The 26,579-nt window shown below is 37.2% G+C and overlaps 1 protein-coding gene across 1 annotated transcript in view; it reads left to right on the top strand.

Annotated features, from left to right (window-relative positions):
- The first annotated feature begins 2,473 nt into the window (after positions 1–2,473).
- The window catches only part of EPS15 (epidermal growth factor receptor pathway substrate 15), a 130,753-nt gene continuing 106,647 nt past the window's right edge, over positions 2,474–26,579 (top strand). The window contains exons 1-2 of the mRNA XM_019632320.1: positions 2,474–2,609; positions 26,437–26,478. Of these exons, the coding sequence (XP_019487865.1) occupies positions 2,577–2,609; positions 26,437–26,478 (75 nt within the window). The 5' untranslated portion in view covers positions 2,474–2,576. The remainder of the gene's footprint in view (positions 2,610–26,436; positions 26,479–26,579) is intronic.

Genomic DNA, 26,579 nt, shown 5'->3' on the forward strand with positions numbered 1-26,579 from the left:
GGTTTTCTTATCTTTGAAATGGGGATAAAATTAAGATCCAAATAATAACTACACATGAGACTATGCATTCAGTTCAGTTCAACAAACTTTTATCATGCTTATTTGACTCCGGGAGTTGTGCTAAATGCTATAAAACATTTATAAACTGTGAAAAGCAATAGTGTACAAATATGTGTTATTTTTTTAACTTAATATCAATCACACAATAATTATAACAATAATTCCTTATATTTCCTCAATATTTTCCACACTGATTTGCTTATTTTTATACATGGGAAAACGAGGCTCAAACAGGTTAAACGGTTTGTCTGAGGTCACACACTGAATGACTCCATTATTCTCCTTACTACCCCACATTGCTTTTTTAGGAAACTCTATACACCTGGGACTCCACTCTATTCACCCTAGAGTAATATCTAATATCTCATATGGTTTGGAGGAGTCTTCTTGAATAGCAAGTGAATGTTTACTCCTGATAGCAATTTATTCCATGACTTTTAGGTTTCCTAGTGAAATTTGTGTATCTATGTCTTTATAGACATTTTCATAAATGTTGTTTTATTCATCCTCACAACAACCCTAAGTTTGTACAGCTAGAAATGGCAGAGCTAGCATTGGAACTGGAATGTTTCTGATGTCCAAGCCCTGTTTGTTCCACTATACTACACTGCTTTGGTTATGAGCTGTACAACCTTGTGCAAATCACTTGACCTCTATGGCCTTCAGTTACCACACCTGTAAAGTGGGTATGGTGATTACTACCTTTCAGAGTTGTTGTGAAGCTCAAATATCTTAATGTAAAACAGAAAATTCAAGTAGAAACATCAGAGGTACCAAGGTGGGGTAATTGGAAACAACAGTATCTCCCCTTCTCCCTTGAGTTAAAAAGATTAACAGCAAAAGGAGATTAAGGGAAACTCTTGAGAGTGGTTGTTCACCAGACCTGCTTGGCTTAGTCTTCATAGCTGGACCTTGTAAAAAGGGGTCTGAATAGAGCCAGGAGTTTCTCTGGAATGAGCATTTCTGGAATGGTTTGCCTATGGTGACAAAGGACTGAAAAGCTAGGTGGGGCTAACTCGGTCCAGGTTTAGTTGGCCCTCCTGGGGGTCAAATGGGGACTGTGATAATGGTACAGGGATGTGGGCCTGATAGAGTTGTGGTTTATTGTTGTGGGAAGCCACCATGACTGAGAAAGGAAGACCAATTCTGGGTAAAAACTCTTATTGAGGCTTTCTCGGTGCCAGACTAAACTGTGCAGGGGATATAGTAGTCAGTCGGCATCTTGTCCTTAAGGATTTCACAGTCTAGTGGGGGTACAGAAAAGCACGCAACTAACTTCTAAAAACAAGGCAGAATATAATAAGGAACATATCAGAGCAACTAAGACGTGGGGTGGGAGTTCCTACAAGGCTTCTTTAAGTAGGGAGCATATAAGCCAATCCTTTAGAGATGAGGCCTTCCAGTTACTGGTTGGTTATTCTAATTGAAGGTGGCAGCATGAGAAAATGTAGGCTGTTCTATGTTTAATATAGGCAGGACTCTCGGTCTGTATTAAGTACATACTATGTGCTAGGGTCTGAGGATATAGAAGTATATCAGAAACAGTACTTGTTATCAAGGAACTCTCAGGGGTAGACAGATGTAAACAGTCACTAGGGTGATGATGACTTCGTAAGGTAGAGAAACCATGTTAAAAAGAAAAGCGTGTGTAACTCGAACTTGGGGAGGTAGCAGATGTTTTGCAAAGGAGGTGATACTTGAGTTGTGTCTTGAGAAAGTAGAGGAGTTTGCCAGGTGTACTATGGAAAGAGTTAGGAGTGCTGTAGGCAACTGAGTAGGCAGGTCCCAGTGCTCTTTTATTGAACAGTCTAAGTGTGGCAGGCAGCAAGCAGGCAAGGCAAGTATTCCTTTCGCGCTCCCTCCTAGAGTTTGGCTCCGGGAGGGAATGACTTAAGTTTTCTTTTTCAATATCACACCCTAATAGCAGATGGCTAAATGAAAGGTTTTGGAGTCGGACCTAAATCCTATTCCAGCTATATAATCAGCTGTATGACCTTAGGTATGACACTTATTAGTGTTTCAGTGTCCTCGTTTGTACAACTTACGTCTCAGTTCATTTATACAATTCAAAAATAAAGCATCTAGCACAGATTCTGGCATCTATAAAGTACTGTTATTATTTTCCAACATTATCTTATTTAGTCCTCACAAGCACCTTGGGCTTTGGGTATAATTTTTCCCATTTTTCAGAAGCAGAAGCTTAGAGTAGGTAGGCGACACGCGTAAAGTTCACAGCCCGTCCGCCTTAATGTCTTATCCGCGCCGGGTTTTTTCAGGCCGTTCCGGGTTCAGGCTCCGGCCCAGCGGCTTAAAATCCGGCGCCAGGATTTGGTTACCACCGCGGCCTGCGCGGGGCGGGCGGGGCAGGAGAGAGGAGGGAAGTTGTCGAAGTTCGGGGAGACGCCCGCCAGCCCGCCCGCCCGGGCCTCGCCTCCGGCCGCTCCCTCCGCCTCCTCCCCGCCCCAAACCCCCGTCAGCCCGTCCTTCCTTCCCCTCCCGTGCATGATGGAAACACCATGGCTGCGGCGGCCCAGCTCTCCCTGACACAGGTAACACCACCCGCCCATCGGCCGGGCTCGGTCGGTCGGTTTCCCCGGCCGGTCCCCTCCCCCACCGCCCGGTGGTTCACCGCCCCGGGCAGTTTCTCTCGGCTCCGGGAGAGGTGGCCGATAGTGAGAGCGAGAGCGTGTGCGTGTGTGCAGGAGGGAGGGCGCCATCCCCAGCCGGGTGCTCCGTGGAGGCAGCCGCGACCCCACCCGGGGTCGATCGGCGCCCCTGGCTCCACCCCACGCGGCGCCCCAGCTAAGTGGACCGTGCCCTCAACCCGGCTCAGCCGGTACCGTGTCCCTCTCCCCCCACTCAGCTTTCACCCACCCAGGAAGTTTCCTTCTTCCAGGCCAGACTGTCCCAGGTGAGCTCCTGTTGAGCTCGCGCCGATCGCTCCGGTCAGCCCTCGGCCCGCACGAGGCTCACCCTCTGGGTTAGGCAGCGCGCTTCCCCTGGTTGGAGTCACCTTCCCCAGCCAGACGCTCAAGGCATCTGTGCTCTCTGAACCGGCCTTTCCCCACTGGATTCCAGCGAAAGCCCTCCCTTTTCCAACAGTTTCCTCCAGTGAGTCTCTGTTCCAAATAAGTCTCATCCTACCTAAGTACTTACCCTGCAAGCCCCTTCCTGAGTTCAGCATCTTTCCCTCCTGATCAGGTTTCCTGCTGGGTCAGACCCCCATTCGTCTTTTCCTACTCAAGTCTGGTACCATTCCTGGCTGCTGTCCAAGCGGATAACAGGGAAACATCCTTTAACAGGTGTCGTGGTTCCACCAGTCTTGGTGCTGGGAACGGCCACCTGTCCTGGGGGACTTTTCACCAAAACCGGTTCTCAGGGTCTTTCTTCAGAGCCCAGTCCTTGTGCCTCCCAGAAAACCTCTCAACATCACTGACTCTGGCAGCCTCGTTGTAAAGAAAGTCAGTTATAATCTTGCCATGATGTCCAGGATGATGAGGTGACATGCACCTGTCAGTCGCTTCCCACTCCTTGACCAAAACTTATCCCATTCTCACCGTACGAGCATGTGGTCTCCAGAGCTGGTGGCCAGGTACGTTTTCCTTGGGGCCCACCCCAGCCTCCCTGCCTGCCTTTTAGTTTCTCCCTGCCACCTTGTAGTCTCCTTGGCCTGGATTTTTTCAGTGCTTATTAGGCGTTAACACTGGGATACGGTATACATTTGGGCTGAAGAGTTTTCAATGCTGGGATCAAGAGGCTTTGGGGTGTTTCGCCCTCTGCTCTAAGATAGACTGAGTGAAAAATTGTTCTCCCCTAGAACCATAAATGTACCTGGGGTAAAATAACTCCGGCTGGCAGGAATTACTCCTCATAAGTGAATGTTTATTTCCCAGTTTGTTTGGTGTTGTTTACCCTATTTTGACAAGCAGATAATGGGGGAGAATCCTTGGAATGTGGTGATTTAGTTTTGGTGATGAATCTCTTTGGAGGGGTCCTTCTGACACTCAAATGTGAGGAATGCCAACATTGACTTTTGGGTGTTCACTTTTTTATGAGTCTAGTTAGTGACTTGCTTTGAACAAGATCCTGTTGGCAGGCTTTTGCTCTCTGGCTGTGTTGGTCAATTTGGGTAGGAGTTTTTTCCCTCTTGAAGATTTTGTTCTCTTGAAGACCTCTATAGATTTACTTCTTAGCCGTGTGCCTGCCTACTTTATTCTCTCCCTGGGTAATACGATGTTTTTAGTTTCTATTTACAAGCATTCATCTCTGAAGGTTTTCTTTATGCTCCGTCAGTTTTATAGACATATAGACAGTTAAATAATTGAAGTATGTTCTTATGGTTACATATTTAAATATTAACATGTACACAGAGTACATACTGAATCAGGAGTATTAATATTTCATTGTCTCACATATGGTAGGACATACATTGATGGTTCATTTATATTGACAATTCAAATAAGTCAATTTAGAATATTTTGATTTTAAGTCATTAAGAGGAAGTAAGCTATATTGTAAAGGCATTGGAAAAAGAACTTTACCAAGTGTTAATATACCCTAATGTGCCTCCTTGTTATTTTAAAGCTTTGCTGATTTGTGTTTTTTTTGAGTGCTCGAGGTAATAAACTGGGATAACAGTGCAACCTGGTTTCACATTCATTATAGATCTGTGTATGTCAACCCCTCCCCCCAAAACTCTGTGTCTGTCTGTCTCTGTGTGTCTGTGTGGCTGTCTGTCTGTCTGTCTGTCTCTCTCTCTCTCTCTCTCTCTCGCTCTCTCACTCTCTCGTTCTTTCTCTCTCTGTCCCTCTGATATAGGCATACTCAAGTGAGAGAGATCTCCAGGGCAGGGATATCTTTTAATTCATCTGTCCTCTCTCAGTGCCCATCTGGAAGAAAGTAAGAAAGTGATTAATAACTGTCTTATGAATGACTGAAAATTCTAAAGTGCTCTATAACAGTTACAAAGATTAAACATGTTGAAGTTAGTTTCTTCCTCTGGTCATGAGATAATAATGGTTTTGGAATAGGTTCATTTATTCAATAAATATTTGTTAAGTACCTATTATGTGCTAGGCACTCTTCTGGGATTGTCTTTTTTATAATTTTTTTTGCCTTTATCAGTTATGCAAAACTGAAAGTTGGGAGGAAAACATGAAAAATGTTTTAATTGACATCTGTCTCCCTCCTCCCCTTCCTGCCAACCAACCCTCCAACTCCTCAACTGCCAAAATAAATTATCTAAATTATCATATTCTAGCTTATAGAGGAGATAGAATACTGGAGTAATGAAATGTTAGTTTCAGTCCCAGCGCTGCCAAGAGCTACCTGTATGTCATTTAGTTAAGCCTCTACGGCTCAGTTTTCTTAACTTTAATATTTATTCAACAAGTATTTGTTGAGCATTCACTATGTGCTAGGAATAATTGAGGGTATACTAGTGAACAAAACAGATAACAATTCTTGGAGCTTGGAGACAAAACATGGAGCTTACACTCTAGAAGGGGAGTTTGAATTAGCTTATCTAAGGACCTTTCAAACTAATATTCTGTTCTATAGGTCATATTCTATGATTTGTAGGTCTAGTGGTGACTTTTCCAGGGTACTTTAGTTCTGTGTAGCCTTAGTGTTTTCTAATTTCAGTTGTTTTCATGAGATGTTCTACTTTTTTCTTGTCAATAGAAGTAAAATTTGAGAACGATCTTGTGATTTATGTTTGTGGTGATAGATTAGAAAACCATATTAATAATTCTCTTAAAATTTTTCCAATTGCCCATTTTTCTTCAAGCCCATATTCCTAACAGTAACAAAAATATTGGGTCGTTGGGAAAGTCATGACGCATTTTTGCATTGAAAAACAGAAAAATACGTCATGGCTTTCCCGACGACCCAATACTATTAGCTTCTCTCTGGGTGTTACTATATGCCAGAAATTTTGCTTCACTTGATCTAACACTCCGTTTTGTAAATGAGGGAAGTGATTTACATAAACTAGTAAGTGGTAGATCTACTATTTGAACCAAGGTCTGTAGGACTTCAAAAGCTATTTCACTGTACTGCTCTGTGAGCTAGATGCTTAGCATACCCAATGCTCCCTTGCATTTTTATTTTCTTTTTCAGTATATGCCCTATTGTCCTAATTAGGTAGCAAACTTCTTGAGGATGGAAGCCATGTCTTTTGCCTCTGACTCTCCAGTGTCTCTCATGGTATCTTTTTTTTTCCCCCATGGTATCTTGACAGTACAATTGTGGATGCAGAAGTAGTGCTCTTGATGATGATAAAAGTTTTATTTTGTTGAAATGTGGCATGATATGAATATTTTAAATAATCTTCTAACAGCTGAGTTTTATGCTGAAGTTTTCTTGTTTTAATTGATAAAGGATTTTTTTTTTAATAATAAAAAAGTCCTTAGAATGGGACTTGGTTAAAATAATCTTAGTATATGGTTGAAAACAATAAATGCTATAACAATATTTTTCCTTTTAGTGCTTTTTTTTTTAATTGCAAGAGTGATATAATTGCATTATAGAAAATTTGGAAATTGGAGGGAAAGAAATCTCCCATAATTTCAGTTTCTCATTTATTTTCAATTTCAGGTTTAAAAAACTATGTAGTGCGTGTTATTAAATGTATCATCTTAGTGACCTGGTTTAACAATTATGACAGTAAATACAGGGCAGAGTATGCAAATTACAACATGTTCGCAGAAGCAGAAAAGGAGTATTTATTCAGCATGATACCATATTGAGTTCCTACTATGGGAAAGGCACAAAAATGATATTTTTCTTTTTTGCCTGCAATTACAGTCCAGTATACTCAGGAAATCCATGCTTCCTTGAGCGATATCTAAACCTTCTCAAAAATGGCTTGGAACGTTCAGTATTTGGGAGGAAGTGTCATAGTTAAAATTAATTAGGAACAGTTGGGTTTGTCCAATAGTGAGTCTCCCAGGAATAACCTAGGAGTGTATTCCTTTGTTTTTACTCTGTTTACATACAGAATGATAACAGACTAACATGTATTAGAAGAATACTGAGCATCTTTATTTAGCAGCAAATCATAGTTCTAATCTCCTCTCTCACTAATAGTCTGATATGGGGCCCAATCTAAGGTCTTTTACTTGCTCTTCAAGGAATTATAAACACATTTTGTGTATTTCTTTGTTTTGTGAGTTTTGGAAACCAAAAGCAGGAAAATGTGGGGGAAAGGGGCTGGCAAGGGGCTAGGGGCAGAGAGAGAGAGAGAATATGAATGAATCTGGTTACTTGGAGAATTAGTAGAAATAAATGAAAAACTAATCCAGGCAGACTTCATGAGGCAGACCCATACACTGGAATTTCATTTTAAAGTTGTTGAACTCTCATCAAGAAGATAAAATATTGTGCCTTCATTAAAAATTATGTTTATTAGAAGTTTGTAATAATCTGACAAATGTTATAATTTGAATGCAGTATTACAGTAAAGTAGAAACATTTTACATAGACAAATGATCTAACCCAGTTAAGCATGCATAGAAAAAAGACTGAAAGAAAAAAACACCCCAAGATTTTATAATGGTATGGTTAAAGTATTTAGTCTTTTAAATTGAAATAAATAACTATAGGTAAAAATGTGTTCTAAGATTGCATCTACACTCACATTTCATCTTAAACATTCACATCTTTGGGATTATGAAAATTGGTCAGGGGAATGGTGATTATTATTATAGTTGGTTTGGAGAATTCATTCAGAGCACTAATTTATAGTTTTGTGTGCTGCTTTATAATTTACAAAGCATTTTATGCTTTTTCATTTGATCTGAATCAATGGGCTAGGCTGTTATCATCATTTCAAACTGGAGACTACTGAAGCCCAGAATTTGTGACTTGTTTAAATTTTACAGTCAGTAAATAAAACAGTACCAGTGAAAGTCTCCTTTTTGCTCTGGGTCCTCAGCCTCCTTCCTAGAGGCCATCCTTCTTGCCAGTTTCTTGTGTGTATGTCCAGCAATAAATTGTCTGTGATGTGTGTGTATAACATATACGTCATGTATGTATATATATTTACTTATATGTACACACACATGTGTGTGTATACCATATATATTTAAAAAAAATCTTTTGAATAAGCTGCATATTGTTTCGTAGCTCATTATTATTGCTACTTACTCTTTTTGAAGGTTAATTGGTCCAGATTGTTCTGTGCCAGCACATTTAGATCTCCCTCATTATTTTCAAAACTTAAAGATTTCCCTTATATGAATATGCTATAATTTATTTAACTAGCCATCTAATGATGGACATTTATGTTTCCAGTCTTCTGTAATTACCAGCAGCGCTGCAGTGAATATTCTTTTTCACTTCTTTGTGCACATGTGTGAGTATGTGCATTAGTTTTTAGTGGGTACAGCTTTTGGGCCAAAGGATATTTTTAACTTACATAGATATTGCTCATTTGCGTTCAGAAAGGTTGTGCCAGCAATAGTGTTTGAATGTGCCTTTTTCTCCACAGCATCATCAACATAGTGTATTATCAAACTTTTGATCATTGTCAGCCTGATATATAAAAATGATATTTGTTAAAAGTTGTACTGTGCTTTCCTAGCACATAAATGTGAACTTTTAAAAAATATTTTGTACAAAAGTAAGGTAGAAGTGAGGTATAAGAAACTTATCTTTGTGACTTAAATAATGCTTTCATGAATTGGAGGTGTAATTAAAAAATAAAGGTTGGAGCTCTTTTAAAAACTTGTTTTTATATGGTACAGATACACAGTCAAAAGTAAGCCTCACTTCCTCCTCCTTTAGATTGGGGATTTTGTAATGGGAATGTAACGGTACCAGGAGTTTCCCATCTGAAATAATCACGCTGCTTGCTTCTTTTTATATTTTCAGTAAAAATTAAAATTTGGCCAAGAACATAGTTTTTTGGGGAAACTTTTTTATTATAATACTTTTTTTTTTTTTTTTTTTTTTAGATCATGGTTTCTCAATCTTGGCACCATTGACATTTTGGGCCAGATAATTCCTTGGTGTGGGTCCTGTCCTAAGCATTGTGGGATGTTTCCTGAGGTACAAAATTGCCCTTAGTTGAGAATCACTGGTTTAAATACATACTTTTTAAACTTAGTGACCCACTAAAGCGTATAGGAGATACAGAGAGGTATGTGCTTTCTTGGGATAGGGACAAGGGGAATAGTTTATCTTCATGTCTTTTATTCCTACATCTGCCATGAGCCTTGAATGGCTAATTGTGCATAGATGTTGAGTTTAGAAAACTTAAATGATAAGACAGTTGGAAATTGTGAACTTTATTTTATGTGTGATTTTTCTGCCTTTCTCAGTGTGGTCTTATTTTAGTTGTGGAACAATTCTGTCTAGTGGGCTAAATATTAATGCAGAAATCCTGGAAGGAAAACATTCTTATGCTACTATTGATAAGGAAGAGGACTGATGTTTTTAAACTCCTGATAAGCAGTAGGTACTTTCAGGTGATTTACATATAGTATTTCACTTAATCTTCACAGCCTTTCTACAAGTAGGAATTAATCTTCTGTATTACTTACTCAGGGTTGTGTTCTAAGTGGTAGATTTGAGATTTGAACCCAGGCACATCTGTTCTCAAGCCCATGTGCTATGCTGCTTCCTGTAAGCAGTCATTGACAATATTTCAGATAAATTTAGGGATGAAAATGAACATTCGCATGATATTACATTCCTCTGCTGTTATGCAAAAGTAATAAATTATTCATATGATACCATGTATCAGAGAAAAATCCCCTAAGAAACAAACTTTTATTAAATAAAACTGATGTTCAAGATATGAACATTGTTGAGAGGGTGAAATAATGGGAAATCTTGGGCTTTGCAGTCAGAGTCTCTTAGGTTTAATTCTCTTATTTGACTGCGTAACAGATTTCTTAGCCTCTGTTTTTTTTTTTTTATACCTATAAAAAGGAATAAACATGTAGAATTTGTTGTGAAGATTATGTGAAATAATGGATATAAATGCTTGGGGTCAGTTTAAATGGTAGCAGCTATTGATAATAACAACTACTGCCACTGGCCAAATATTTATAATTGGTGGATTTTAGTTATTTATAGGGCTGTTAATTTCTATGAAATGTCGCACTTAATTAGAATTTTTATAGATCACTGATACCAAGAATTACTGGTAACTTCATTCCATCCATTATTGTTGATTGATCCTTTTTTTATTTCAGAAAACTTACTGAATGCTTCCTGTGTGCTCCCACAGTGTCAGGTCTTGGATATACAAAGAGAATAAGACCCAGACTCATGCACTGAAGTACCTTTTAGTCTTTTAGGGAGATTAACACAGACTCTAGAGTGATAAGTACTATGATAATGGATGACAGAAGCAAGGCACTGGAATGCTGTGAAATATGTGATTATGATGGAGCTGTTTGTGCTAAAAATTTAGTTTTTAATTTTTTCATCACTTTATAGTATCAAATATTGATACTGCAGATGACATTTTAAATTGTGCTTGAAAGGACAACATAAAACATAGGAACATTTGATTCAAGTCAAATTGTACGTTGGTACATTGGAGAATACAAATATCCATTTTCTTATGATTTATTCTCTGCTTTTTCTTTGTAATAAAGCAAGAATTTTTAGCCTAGAGCATAAGACATTAGAAAGGGGTTTCAGAGGATGGGCATTAAAGGATCTGTGACCTATTCTAAATTAGTATATAAAATATTCATAGTATCAAGATTTCTATCCCAGGGATACTGAGAGAGTTTTATACTGTGGGAAGAACACTAGACTTAGTACAAGACAAATTTGGATTTGAATTCTCCCATGGCCACTTAATACTCTCTCTGGGTGACCACAGCAAGTTACTTAAACTCTGAACTTCCTTTTCCTTGTGTATGATGTTTATACATGGTTGGAATATAGGAGACATTGAGTAAATAGAAGTGCTGTTATAGGTATTGATACTTACATGTGTCATATAAATATTACTTGTACTCATATTTATTTTTTTTAATTTTCAAAATTCTTCACTCGTTAAAGAAAATTTGAACATGCAGAAAAATGCAAGAAAAAGCATGGATCACCATCCACCCCATTCTTTCAGTTTTAGTTTTTTTACATCTTGGTTGCTTTTTTCTTTACATTTAAAAAAAATACGTTTATAATCACTCTCCCTCTCCTTCACACATGTATAATTTTGTATCCTGTTTTCTTTAATGGTATAGGTGTTTTCCTATATGGCCTTCATAGTGTTTTTTAAATGTCTTTAGAATATATTCATTGAATGGATGTTTTACAGTTTACTTAACCAAGCCCTTATGTGTACAGATTATGTATATATCAATTATAACTAACGCTGTTGCAAATAACCTTTGTTATACCATTCATTGAATTCTTTTTTGTAGTTATAGATGGTACTTACTACATAATTGAGTTACTTTTCTGTGATACCTTTGAGTTTTGAAATTAAATTTGAATGATTTTTGTTTAGTTTATATTTGTAAGATCTTGAGTGACAAAGCAGACAGCAGTAATTTACTCAGATAGGAGCAATAATGCCTAAACAGTGTTGTGAGGGAATTAAGTTTAGTACATTTAATTTGGCTGCAAAGGCCATTTATAGTTTGTAAAGTTCACTTAGCATAGGAAATTGGCATTAAAAGTTGTGAGCTTGAAGAAGATTGGATGATTTCAATTTGCTTACAGTTTTCATCTTTTGCTGGCTGGGATGCTTTCATTCTTAGTCTCTTCTTACATTCTGTTCTGTGTCTTTGTTTGTTTGTTTGTTTTCTGGCACACTTTCATGCAGAGCCTTGTAAGATTTGGGGGGTGGATTCTTGACCATCTGGCATTTTAGAATGGTTCGAACACTTAACCCTATTAACTGTACTTTGAGCCAGACTTGCTTGAAATGTCCTGGTTTGTCTCTGTGCTTGACAGATTTTTTTCTTTTATACCCTCCCAGCTTTTTACAAATAATTTCTTCCTTATTTTAATACAGGAATTTTACCAGTACTGGTGGTCATAGATTAAGGTGGACAAGATGTATTTTCTTATAACCTCACCAAAAAACTTCACAAAATAGTCTATTTTTAAAAATAAGTGTATAATTGACATGACTTATATACTTATACATATTTAATAAATATTTAAAATATTTAAAAATTGAATATTTTTCGGTACTAATTATAGTTTTCATCATAAGACTAGGTGGAGGGAAAAGCATATTCTGCAAATTGTAAATTTACTGAGTTAATTTCTAGTACTAGTTTAAAAATACTCCATGTGTCAAAATTAATGAGAATATTTTGAACTATATCTGCATTTAGAAATATGAGCCATTAAGTAATTTTAAGAAGTACTAGGGGTACAAAGTTTATAAAATGTTTAAAAATTGTTTAGGTGTTAGGAGACTTTCTTTGAGCTTCCTGCCCTATTGTTCCTTTAAAAAAGTTTTTTAAAAAATTTAATTTTTTAAACAACTTTACTGACATATAATTCATATTCATACAATTTACCCATTTAAAATGTACAACTCAATTGCTTTTAGTGTATTCATACATGTGTGCAACCATCACCACAGTCAATTTTAGAGCATTTTTCTCACCTCAAAAAGAAACCGTTTTTCCCATTTATATATCTTTAATTTTGTTTAACAATATTGTGTAGCTTTCAGAGTATTAAGTTTTATACTTTTGTTAAATTTATTTTTTTTTCTTGTTTTAGTTAAATTTATTCTTAAGCTATTCAAGTGGAATTCATTTCATTTCATATTGTTCATTGCAAGTGTATAACAATAGTTAATTTTTGTATATTGACCTGGTATCCTGCAACTTTGCTGAACTCATTTATTAGTTTTAATAGTTTCTTAGTGGATTTCTTAGGATTTTCTACATATAAGGTCATGTTGTCTGTGAATAGAGATAGTTTTACCTGCTTTCCAATCTGGATGCCTTTTGTTTCCTGTACTGGTCTAATTTCCCTGCTAGAACTTCCAGTACAATGTTGAATAGAAGAGAGTTGTCCAGAGTGGACACTCGTTCCTGATCTTTGGGCGAAAGCATTCATCTACTCATGTATTTTCAGTACCTTGAATGTGCCTATTTTCAGCCATTGATTGTTCAGGAAACCTACTATTTATTATTTGAAAGAGGTTTAATTCACATTTTGGTTATGTACCTCAGGGTTTCCTGAGAGTGATCCTATGCTATAGCATCACCTGAGAACTTATTAGAAATGCAAATTCTTAGACCTCACCCCAGTCCTATTCTGAATCAGAAGTAGAAACTCAGGGGTGGGGGATTTACTTAGCTTTTTGCTTGGTAAATGTAGTTAATATTTTTTAGAAAACTAATAATGCTACTAATGAGTAGCATGTAAGTATATGAAGCATGTAATAGTCACAAAGACTGCCTATAGTGAGTATTTTCTTTTTACTTCCCTCCCTCCCTCTCTTCATTTTTCTTTTTCTTTTTTTTTTTTTTAACATATGTGGAAACAACCTAGAATTGTCAATTTTCTGTGCTTTTGGGTAGTGGTTAAAAGAGAGAGCCCTGGCATTGTACTGCATGGCTTGGAATCTAGTTCTACCATTTACTAGCTGTGTGAATTTGGGCATTGATTTAATCTCTGTTTCAGAGTCTTCATATGTAAAATGTGAGTAAGAGTATCTACTTTGTAGAGTTGTGAGGATTAGATGAGATAATACAAGTGCTGAGAATAGTGCCTGGCTCATAAGTAAGTCCTTAGTAAATGTAAATATTTGTGATTACAGTTCTTATTGATCAAGAGCACCCAGCCGTGGCCCATTTCTCGTTCCTTTCTTCTGTATGTGTTTCTTGCTCAGCCTGAATTTCTCTTCCTCTCCTTTGCTTCATTCATTTGACAAATACCGAGTTACCTACAAAGCACTGGTTTCCTTACTGTGACATATATAGTGAGTAAGATTGGCCCCTGGGTTAATAATTCTAGTGAGGGAGACCAACAGAAACAATTAGATAATAAATATGTCAGATATTGATAAGAGCTAGGAATAACAATAAAGCAGGAAAAGGGAAGAGAGTGCCATAGGTACTACTTCAGATAGTGTGGTCAGAATGGCCCCTTTTAGATTGTATTTTATTACCGACCTGAATGAAATAAGAAGCGAGCCGTGTGAATATCTGCAGATGTGTTCCAGACAGAGGCAACAGGAACTGCAGGGGGACTTCTGATAGGAAGGCGTGAGCTTTGCTCCCTCGTGTTGCACTTAACCACAGCGGTTTGGTGTCTGTTTTTCTCACTATTGTAAATTTTCAGTGTCAGGAACTATAGTTTCTTACTTAGTTTGGTATTCCTAGTATCTAGGCATACAGACATACAGTAGTCATCCTCCCTTATCTGCGGGGGATGCCTTCCAAGACCCCCAGTGGATGCCTGAAACTGCAAATAGTACTGAACCTTATGTATACTATGTTTTTTCCTATACACACCTACCTATGATAAAGTTTAATTTATAAATTAGGTACAGTAAGAGATTAACAATAATAACTAATAATAAAACAGAACAGTTATAACAATATACTGTAATAAAAGTTATTTGAACGTGGTGTCTGTCTTTCAAAATATTTTATTGCATGTACAGTGTGTATGCGCCAGACAAAGGGGTGATTCACACCCTGGGCAGACTGGAGCGGGATGGCGCGAGATTTCATCATGCTACTCAGAATGGCGCACATTTTAAAACTTAGGAATTGTTTATTTTTAAAGATTAAATTTTCCATTTAATATTTTTGGACCATGGTTGACCTTTGGTAACTGAAACCGTAGAAAATGAAACCACGGATAAGAGGGACTACTGTGCCACGAATGTCTAAATGAATGCGTAACGAATGACCAACTAAGTTTTTTCAGTTTTATATTTCCTCAGTATATTTTTCTCTCTGTACTGGGTTTCTGCCTGGTAATAATTATAGTAAGTACAATTTATTTGAATACTTTCTTATTTGGCAGTCAGCTTAGTGTACCAAATACATTCCTGTATTTAGCTGTTGTGTTATAATTTCTCTCTCTCTTTTTCCTGTGTTATAATTTCTCTCTTTTTCCTGTCCTGACCAAGTTCCAGAAGGGCAAAGAAGTTACCCTGTTTCTTTCTCTCTACATCAGGAGTACCTAGCACAATACCACATAGTGGATCAGCAATTGTTTGAATAATTGAGTGATATGTTAGTATGTTAATATATTGAATCTTCTACTGAACCACGTAGACTGTAGAGTATAATGCATATTTGTATAATATTCCAATAGGCGCTGAACTGTGAGCTTTGAGCAAAATAGCTCATTTTAAATATTCCTAACTCTACTAGCTGCTTTCCTTCAGTAGCACCTTATCAAGTCTAATGTTCATGTACGTGCTCCAACCAGAGTTACTCTATTTTCTCAACCAGAAATCGAAACATATATGGTCCAGTAGTTATACAGAATATATGAAATTCAGACTGGGTGAGTGTAATCTGTGTACCCATGCACCAAAATCATCCCCTCCTCTAATTCCATAGTAGCAATTCTTGTGCCTAGTACATTCCAGATAGAGGTTAAGCAATTACAATTTCTGGTCTAGGTAATTCTCTACAGAGTCTGCATGAGTGATCAGTAGACAACCCTCAGAGCAATGTCTGCATTTAAAAGAGGAATAGGCCAAATGACAAATTGGTGGAGTGTGTATGGCTGAAAGTAACACTCTGCTAGTATTTTACTAAACTGAGGATTAAAAAGCAACAGATCTTTTCACATTATAGTATAAGCAAGCTGGCAATTTTTTACCAAAGATTCTGCCATTTGGCTGAAAAAGGATGCTTTTTATTTTCTATCTTTTGGATTATTTCCAGGAAAAGACAATGAAATACTTGCAAGAATGAAAATCAGTCAGTGTAATACACCACATTAATAGGATGGAGCAAAGACACACGATCATCTCTGTTGATGTAGAAAAAGCATTTGATAAAATTCAACACCCTTTTATGATAAAAATACTCAATAAACTAGCTGCTGATTCAAGATGACTGGTATCCTTATCAAAGGAGAAATTTGAACACACACACACACACACACACACACACACACACACTGCCATGTGAAGATTGGAGTTACACTGCCTCACGCCAATGAACTACTAGAGGCAGGAGAGAGGCCTGGAACATCTTTCCCTTGTGTCTTTAGAGGGAGCGTGGCCCTGTCAACACTTTGATTTTGGAATTCTGGCCTCCACACTGTGAAACAATACATTCTATTGTTCTAAGCCACCCGGTTTGTGGTACTTTTCAATGGCACCCCTAGGAAACTGATAACGGTAATCATAAATTTATAGTAATACCAGTCTGTCCTATTGAGTGACTTTCTCAGCTGCCGTTTCAAAGAAAAGAGGATAGTTGGGTTCATCCAGATTTTGGAATTTGCTATACTGGTGTAACCAGAAGACGAGGAGCAAGGGAATTTAGGTATTGGCAAGAGGATTATTGAAATGATTCATCATAGAATCTAAACTGAATAAAGAGGAAAGTAAAGCAAAGAGAGACTGATGGATCAGAGTAAAAATGAAAGTGTCCATGGATAAGGAGTCATATAGAGGTCAAAGAATGATAACTTGAAAGAAGAGGTTATGGTTGGAGAACAAGATGTTTGAAATAGTGATTTAGGAGATGAAACAGTTTTGGGTAAAGGTAGAAGGGCCAGGAAGGACGTTACCATGGGAATAAGAGGGTGACTGGGCCATAACATATGTTCACACTGGTGGTGCCTTGTGTAACTGTTTTGGAGAGACCATTGGAGGTAAGAAGGTCAAGGAAGTGAGAATCCAGGTTGTTGGATGGGTTGTCCAAGTCTATGGTGAAGACGTCCAGTTGAAGGTTTAGGTGGAAGAGAAAGACAATCAGCCAGATGCCAAAGCCTTAAATGAATGAGGCAGAGCAACCAGGAAGTTAAAAGAGCAGTGACAGGAAGAGGAGAGAAGGTTGAAATGTAAGAGCTTCAAAAGAGTAGAGCTTTATTTTGTGTTTGTTTTTTAAAACAAGAAGTTGAGTAGTATAATGTAGATGAGCTTCAGAGGTGAGCAAAGGGAATTTTAATCCCATTTCTAGAATCTGAGATAGGAAGACTGTTAAAACTGGCCAGCTATCTTTTGAAAGGGCTACAAGGGAGGTAAAAGATTACGTTTCATTTAAAGCAGGGGGTTGAATGTAACATTCTGAGAAACGACGATTAGGCCTTTACTTCAGGAGAGGCCCTGGTGTTATTTCATATAGGGAGGTGGAAGGAATATTCTCAGAAGAGGTTGAGAAAAAAAGGACTTGCCTACCTTTTTCTCTCTCTATTAGACCAGTAAACTCCTTGAGAGCAGGGAACATGTGTAATTTATTGCTGTGCTTAGCTCAGAAAGTCTCTGGGTGGGTAACATTTAAGTTGAGTCCTGAAGAAAATGAAGACACCAACTGTGCTATTTTAGGAAGAGAAAATGACACATGCAGAGGCTGAGCTAGGACAGAGTTTGCTCCTTTCAAAGAATTGAAATACCAGAAGGAAGTTAGTTGCCCTGGGTGAGGCTGGAAAGGCAAGCAGAGGCTGGATCATGCAGGACTCAAAGCCATGGCAAGGAGTTTGATTTTATTTTTTGTCAAATTAAATGGGAGTGTTATATGCCCTGATTTACATGTTTAAATGACTACTCTGCTGTTGTGTGGAGAGAAAAATAGAGAGGCGAGAATAAAAGCAGAGAGGATAGATAAAAGGTTGTAATAGTCAAGACAAGATATGGACTAAGATGGAGAGAGGTGGATGAATTCAACATGTTTTAGAATTAGAGTTGATAGGACTTGCTGATGGATTGAAAGTTGAAAGTGAGGGACAGGCTGACTCTTAGGTATTTGGCTTGTGCACTTAGGTTGTGGGTGATGGGAGAGGAATAGATTTTTGGAGAAGAAGAATCACAAGTCCTTTTAGATGTTTGGGAGACATCTAAATGGAGATGTAGAGTAGAGGGTTAATATTTAAGTTTGGAGTTCAGAGAAGTCTGAACTACAGATATCAATTTGTTATTCATCAGCGTAAGCGTATTTGAACCATGGGAATTGATGTGATCATTTGGGTTAGTGTAGAAAAAGGACATGAGATATGAAGTTGTGAATGTCCTTTGTAAAAGGTAAAGTGCAAGTGATAGTTATTTTGTTTCATTTGTTCCTTATGTTAATTTTTATAAATCCATAAATTAGTTACTCATGCTTAAAAATAATGCTCCTCTGAGTGATTTCTGTTTATTTTGGGCTGGCTAGAATGGCATATGTAGGACTCACTGTTTTCTGCGGAGAGACCAGAGCTACTCTCTGTATTCGTTCTTTGTCACTCTGCCACCTAGATTTTTGATCAGGTTGAATTGGATTTACAAAAGCTAGTCCATTATTGGTTTGAGTTGGTATGGTCTGTTTACACCTAGAGTTTTTCAGTAGTATACTACTGTACCATCTTTTTTAAGTTGTATTTTTTAATTACAGTTGACATTCAGTATGTTAGTTTCAGGTGTATAGCATGGTGGTTAGACATTTATATAATTTACGAAGTGATCCTCATGGTAAGTCTAGTGTCCACCTGGCACCATAGTTATTACAGTATTATTGACTATATTCCTTCCCTATGCTGTGCTTTACACCCCCATGGCTATTTTGAAACCTTTTTTTCTACTTAAAGTCCCTTTTATCTTTTATTTCTGATAGTCTCCGAAGCAAATGTGTTCTTAGATTCAGATTTTGGAAGCTTTTTTTAGAACACTGTACTTAGAGTATTCCTAGGTCTTTGCCTGCTAACTGTGTTATCAATTTATAATGGTTTGCTTTAGAACAAACATGAAATGTTAGCATATTTGCAGTATGGAGCATTGCAACTTACTAGGATGTAATCTGTTTGGAGGGCAGAAGCCCTATGTGATTTTTGTAATCCCAGCCACCTAAACCTGTTGCTCTTGTCCCTAGGAGGCATTCAGTACATGTTTAGTAAATTATTAAATGAGTTATGACTAACAGAGCTGAGGGGTAATAATGTGCGTTCTCTAAGGGAATTGCTCAGATGGCTGTTCATTTCCTTGAGCTCCTCTCCTCCTCACCACCTGAAGGTGAGGACTGCTCAGATGACTTAACTTTGCTCCGCCCTCTCTCCCCAGCCTCTTGAGTTGTTTTCCTTTCTAAAGTTTCTTTATTACTGACTTTCTCTTGACTCTTCAGACAGCTCTTGAAAGCTCTTTTGTCAGTTTGGATTGCCCACTATATGGCTCCTTTTTTCCATTCTTGTCTTCTGTTTACTGTGAGTTTTCATCCTGTTTTCTCTTGTACTGTGAAATACTCAAGTCTTTTTTCGACATCACAAGCCCATCAGAAGATTTTAGTGTCCTACCTTGCAAGCCGTTCACACTGTGTAAACATATGTGTATAAAAGCGTGCGTAGGCTCTTGGGTGGTTTTCATTTGGTACTTTGACCTTAGGAATTGCTGTTCTGTCACGAAAGGGTTAGTGGTGATGGTTGGAGGAATTGAAAGGATGTAGGGGCTAGTCCCCTCCGGTTCTTCAGCTCTCTTGAAAATGGGGTAGTAGAAGGCTGAGCTCTAAATAGCTGAAATTTTGTATGTTAATATGAGAAAAATACTTACATGGCAAATTACCCAGAAAATTATGTGCATTATAACACTTATTTTTTTATGTTCTCTAGTACTGAATTGTTACTCATTTAAAAAAAATTTTAGAGAAAGCAAAAGTAAAAAGATTTTGAGTGGTTTATTTGAAAGAATGAAATCTATTTCATTGTCTCCTTCTCACTACCTAGAATCCTATATCTTTTTGCCTTTATACATAGTGTTCTTTCTGTCTGGATTGCCTGCCACCTTCTCTCTGTACCTCTCTGTACAGTGGTCTTCAACACTGCTGTTCCATGGGAAGTTGTAAAAACTAGTACAAAGAGGTCCCATACACCCTTCACCCAGTTGTCCCTAATTGCAACACCTGCTGTAATTTTAGTACAATAGCAAAACCAAGAAATTTACATTGGCACAATTCACAGACTTCATTCAAATACTTATTTGTATTTTTGTATGTATACAGTTCTTTGCATATGCAATTTTATCGTGTGTGCATTCATATTATTATAACCACAATTTAGATAAAGAACTGTTTCATCACAAAGATCTTTCATGCTACTTCTTTATAGTCATATCTACTCCCCTCTCCATTTTATTAATTTATTCACTGGTTATTCTTTGTATTATATGACCTTGTGATTAACTGAAAAAAGCATTATATTTTAGAGGATGTCTCTGTATTTTTACCATTTTTCATGTACTACAATAATCCTAATTTACAATAAGCCTAGTACTATTTAGTTTCAGTTCATTTTGTACACTATAGAATCAGACTCTCGAAGTCACATAATCTAGCATTTTCCACCCACACACAACCCCCAAAAAATAAAACCAAAAATTTCATATGAAGCAATGCAACATTTATTTATTAACCCATGAATTTCCCTAGTAACCAGGACCTCCTTTTTTTTTACTACCTGGTATACTTTGATGTTAGACTACCTATGTGTTAACTTTTGCTAGATTATGCTGCACTAAGAAACCCAAAATATCAGTAGCTTACAACAACAAAGTTTTATTTATAGCTCACATTATAGCTTCCCTAGTAATCTACTATGGTTCTACTCCGCAATTCTTTTTCATTTCAGGATCCAGGATGAAGGAGCACCCCCTATTTATGACATACTGTTCTCTTGGCAGAGGGAAAAGAGCAAGAGCTGTTGGAAACACAGTAGCTCTTAAAGCTTCTACTTCGAACTGGAACTTTCTCATATTTCATTGGCCAAAGTAAGTCACATGGCCAAGCCAACAAAAGGGTACCTATAGAGAGGAGGCACTACAAGTCACAAGGCAACAGGCAGGGATGTTAGTACTCTTATAAGAGGAGAATAAGTGATTGAGGATTATAATGCAACCTACCAGACTGTAGGACCATATACTATGCTATACTTTTGTAATAACTTTTTTCTTACTAAAGTTCATTATACTTTACGTGATTTTTTTTCTTGATAAAAATAGCAGCCTCCTCCCTTTTGCTTTGTGGCAGCTGAATTATTAGAATTTAATTATTAGTTTATCACTAATGAACAACTAATTACTTAAAAATTTTTAATCACATTAGAATTTTTAAAGGTCAGATTTTGATTTTGACAACTTCAGTGTAAAAGTTTTCCTTTGGAAATTTGTTTAGTTGATAAAAATTAACATGCAATTTTGCATACTGATATCAAATGTTTGAATTTTTATATTTTCCCCTAAATTGAAAATACCTTTATTGTTTTATTTTACTTATAAAAGTAGGGCAAGCTTATTATAAAAACATTTTCAGAGTATACAGAGTAGCTTAAAGAATGTAAAAATCATTAAAATTCCATTATCCAGAGATAATCACTTTTACCACTTATCTATACCTTTCAAATGTTTTTCCTCTATGCATTCATTATGTATGTTGTGTATGTGTGATTTTTAAAAAATCTAAAGTGATTCTATTTCAGTAAAACAGTCAGTTTTACTGAGACACACCTAAAACACTCTGGTCATCTTGCTTGACGAGTGAATTGGCAATTTGGATGGTTTTTTCCACTCTCACTTAGCTGTATCGTATTAGTATAGTAATCAGCACAAGCAGAACTTGAGAACACGTTAGTGAGCTAGTGCCTTCTCAAATGTGTTATGTAGTAACCCAATGAGCTTGTAATGTGGTGATTAATAAGGTACAGTTTGTAGCTCAGGATTTCTTACTATATGAGTTCTTTTTCTGGCTACTAAAAATTCAACTGAATTGTCTTTAAAAATGAACTCTTCCTTATTGAGGGAACTCATTTCATTTACTTTCTCTAGCAAAGTATTTACACCCTTGCCTGTAAGTAGGGTGAATATATAATTTTTCATTCAAATTGGGACATTTTTGAGAATGAAAGGGACACTGCAAATATTTTTAAATTCTATAAGTTTAAAAAATATTTTTTGGCTATTAAAATGGTTGTATTACATTGGTAGAGCACCGAAACAGTTCTATTCAGTCTGTTTTCAAAAATAAAAATTTCTAAAACATTTGTTCTATATTACAACAAAATAAAGTCTTTATGTTGATTATCAGAATATTAAACAAGCAGAATAATTATTCTTGGTAATAATCATTTTTATCAGTTTCCTAGCCATATCTATTTATAATATTATGTTACTATACGCTTCTGAACAATGTAATTATTTGCCAGTGTAGTTTTAATTGTTTCATAAAATTGTCTGCAGTATTTTTTAGTTACATTTTATGGTTTGAGGTTGTTAACACTTACAGTTGACTCTTCTCTGTAACCATTAATATTTTTTTTAAAGATTTTTTAATTTATTTTTTATTGGGGAATTGGGGGGATGGGAACAGTGCTGGGGAATTGGGGGAAGGGGAACAGACAAGTTGCTATCGTTTTGTTCCTCAGTCTAGTTGTGGAGGACGCTCTTTCACTGGCCCAAGTTGGCACCATCATTGCGCTCTTCCCTGGCGAGGCACATCAGTCGCCGGCTTCTGGACAGCCGCTCACTGCGGCTGCTGGCCGCTCATGCTGGCTGCTGGCTACATATGGTAGCCCATGGCAACCCACTGCCACAGGGGCTGCAGGCTACACTGTCGCCGGCGACTCAGGCAGCCCAGCTCCAGGTTGAGCTGCTGTTCAGCATTTTAGCTGTGGAGGGCAGTGTCACCGGCCCTCATATGTGGGATCCGAACCAGGGCCCTCTGGTGTCCCAAGCCAGTTCTTAACCATCGCGCCACTCGGCCGGCCCACCATTAATATTTTTAATTGTTAATATACTTTATATATTGTGATGTACCTGGTTAGCTCAGGAAAAATTTTGCTAAATGGAGAACATTCTTAATTCTATTTTTTTAAATTGAAAACTATAAATTTATCAGCCCTAATATTTTCACGGGAAATGTCTTTTTGTCTTTTTTAAATAAGGTACCCTTTTTGACAAATACTTTTATAGGACAAATCTTGTCATATAAATTGTTCCTATTTATGATTATTTTACATGTTTCATTCAATGTAGGCACTGCAAAATTGTAGGCTTTCTGTAATTTCATTCCAGTACAAAATATAATTTTTTCCCATTAAAAATAAGAATACTCTTTTGGTAGAACTCCGACGATTCATTACAAAAGTGCATCATAGAATTTCAAAATTAAATCTTGTATACAATTTGAGCTCTCATCATTTAATTTGTTCAGTTCTTCCCTTGGTTTTGAGGGACATAATTCCATGTCTTGGCAAATGTTGTTTTTACTAATTGGTATTTGCAGCTAGAGGTTTTTTTTTTTTAGCTTTACTTGAACTTGAATCTTTGATTAGAGATTTCCAGCTCATTTTGAACAAAATGCAATCAATTTTTAAAAAGATTCAATACTGACACACTTAGGTTGGATTTATAAGGTCAAATTTTCAAAGATTCTAGCCTTTAAAATCTGATGACAGCTTGCAAGTAGAGCACACACACTGCTCTGTTGAAGTTTCTTTTGTTGTTGTTTTTCTGTATTCAGTGGCATTTTTATTTTTAAAAATTTAACTGTGGATATACGAAAAACATTTGTAAATTTTGACAGTTGCGGCTAACTCATTAACATTGATGTCACTAGAGCTCCATTTTAAATAGAAATAGCCTCAAAGGTTTTATGCAAATTGTCTGTCTATCCATTTTCTAGAGAAATGAAAATCTAGTGCTCCATTTTGTATTAAATATACAATTTCTGCTTTTTAGCTCATTGCTCCTGAAAGGGGTTATTGGACAATAAAAAATGATTGCCAAACAACAAAATAAATAAACGATTGTAGATTTATAGCATACAATAAATGGCAAAACCACAAAACTACATCAAGAGTTACCAGACTTCACTCCTTGCACATACTCATGCTTCATCTGCACCTAACCTGGAATTTCCCACTAATGACTTAAACCGGCTGATGGCCTGGTGCATCTTGCAGGCTATTTGCACATGTCACTACTGACTGGCACGCAAATAGCCAGCAGGAGCACCAGTGTCAGATACTTCTTGCCCTGTCTCAAAAGGCAGGCTATCAGGAGTTTAGATGTCCATGGTTGCTTGCATCTGAGGATACTTTTCAGTGAGTCTTCTGCATGTTGTCCTTGAGAAGAAAGTGGCAGTTGTGTTGTATCTGTAAAGAATCAGGAAAAGAAAGACGGAATTATCACTAATTCTATTTCAGATTTCATCACTTGTTCAAGTGGTTAAAGCATTTACACAGTACTAGCTGATACCTTGGCTGGGAGTTAGATGTATAAAATAGAGGTGTACTGAGTCCATCTTGGTTTATTTTAATGTAGTGATTAATAATAATAGTTCATTTAAGAAAATGAGAAATCTGAGACAAATGGTAAACTGGATGGGATGCTGGGACAATAGGTTGTAAATCAACACTGTCCTGAGCAAACCAGGGCATATGGGAAACAGTATGGTATTGTGAAAGAGCGTGGAGCTGGAGTGGGACCGACCTGCATTTAACTGCAGTCTGCCATTGAAAAGCTTGGACAGGTAACCTCTGAGACTAGGTATATTAGGGTTCTCCAGAGAAACAGAACCAACAGGTATACCTCTCTCTCTCTCGCTCGCTCTCTCTCCCTCCCTCTCCCCCTCCCCCCCCTCTCTATTTTAAGGAATTGGTTCATTCATTTGTGGAGGTTGGTAAGTCCTAAATCTGCAGGGCAGGTGAGCAGGAGGGGAACCCAGGGCAGAGCTGATGTTGCAGCTGAGTCTGAAGGCAGAATTCCTTCTTCCTCTGGGGACCTCATTCTTTTCTCTTGAGGCCTTCAACTGATTGGATGAGGCCCACCCACATTATGGAGCGTAATTTGCTTTACTCAGAGTCTACTGATTGAAATGTTAATCACATCTAGGAAAATACCTTTATAGTAACATTTAGACTGGTGTTTGACCTGCAACTGGGTACTATAGCCTAGCCAAATTGACACATAAAATTAGCCTTCACACTAGGTTTCATTTTGCAAACTGAGATGATGATATGTGGCTCACATGGATTAAGTATTTATAAAGCACTTAATGTGTTCTCACAGTAGGCACTCAGTGAATGTTGGTTTCTTAATCTAGTCTTGAACCATTAAGGCTATATAGGCTTGATGCTTGAAGAATTTTTCCCTGTTTATCTTTGTATTTTCTAAGCCTCCCCTGCCCCCTCATCTACTTAATAAGCCCTTTTCAATCTACCTTATAAACTTTTCTTCAAACCATATCCTTCTTTTCTGCTGTTTCCAGTGTTCAGGTTCTTTACTGGGCCATTAAAATTATTTCCTAAGTAGCCCTCTACATTCCATTCTACTTTGCCTCGTCACATATAAATAATCACCTAGATAAATTAGTAACTCTTGAATTTGTTCCCTTTTCCATCCTCATTTTCTTTACTTTTACCATGGCAGATGAAGCCTATCCTAAGTTGTCTTCCGCAGAACCTCACAGTCTTATCTCCACTATCACCATTTAGAATTCCTCGTGGCTCTTCTCAACATAACCAGCTTTCTGTTCCATGCATGTCTTTGTGCGTGCTGTTACCTCTGTATAGAATCACCCTCTTCCCCCCAACTCATACTTCAAATTCCTGCACTGATATCCCCCATGAAGCCTTCCTGGACTCCCTTCCTTGTTCCAGAACACTCTTACACATTCCTGTATAGGTGAAGCTGAGCCTTCAAACACTACTAATACTCCTAACTGCTTTTCAGATGAGATAGTACATCTGTTCATCAGCTGACCAAGGAACCCTTTGAACTGTGGTATGAATTGAATGGCATTCCCTGCCTATAAGCATTTCAGATCTGATGATATCAGTGTCATCTTTGTACATGCTTTCGTATATTCATTTTGTTATTTTATTGAAATGGTTTTTGAATTGTATTCATAGCTACTTTGGATACTTCGGTAGAGGGTGAATGCTTAAGGCTTTTTGGGCCTTTCAACTGTCTTTACCCAAAGCATTTCACACCTAATTTGTTATATGTTGGATTTCTGGGTAAAATTTTGCATGAGGAAAAGAGTTCTGATGTCAAAAGTAATTTTTTTAATTCTTGTTTTATTTCTTGTACTTGATTCTTAGTAATCTACGGGGCTGCTTTTATTCACTCCTACCTTCCCCCCTCAAAAGAAACAAAACTAAACTTTTTGAAGTCAAGGGTATTTTAATCCTATTCATCTTTATTTTTCAATGATCTGTTGAATGAATGCAGATATATTAATAGAAGTTATTGAATAACATTTAATTTCTAATTATTTATTTTAGTTATCAAGTGGGAATCCTGTATATGAAAAATACTATAGACAGGTAAGATATTTGTTTGTCTTCCTGGATTGAATATAAACTATACTCTCAGCCCTTGATTGTATACATGTAGATTACCAGCCAGCTGGATCAATTTGACATGT

This window comes from Hipposideros armiger, unplaced genomic scaffold (assembly GCF_001890085.2).
Source record: "Hipposideros armiger isolate ML-2016 unplaced genomic scaffold, ASM189008v1 scaffold_1120, whole genome shotgun sequence".
Lineage (NCBI taxonomy): Eukaryota > Metazoa > Chordata > Mammalia > Chiroptera > Hipposideridae > Hipposideros > Hipposideros armiger.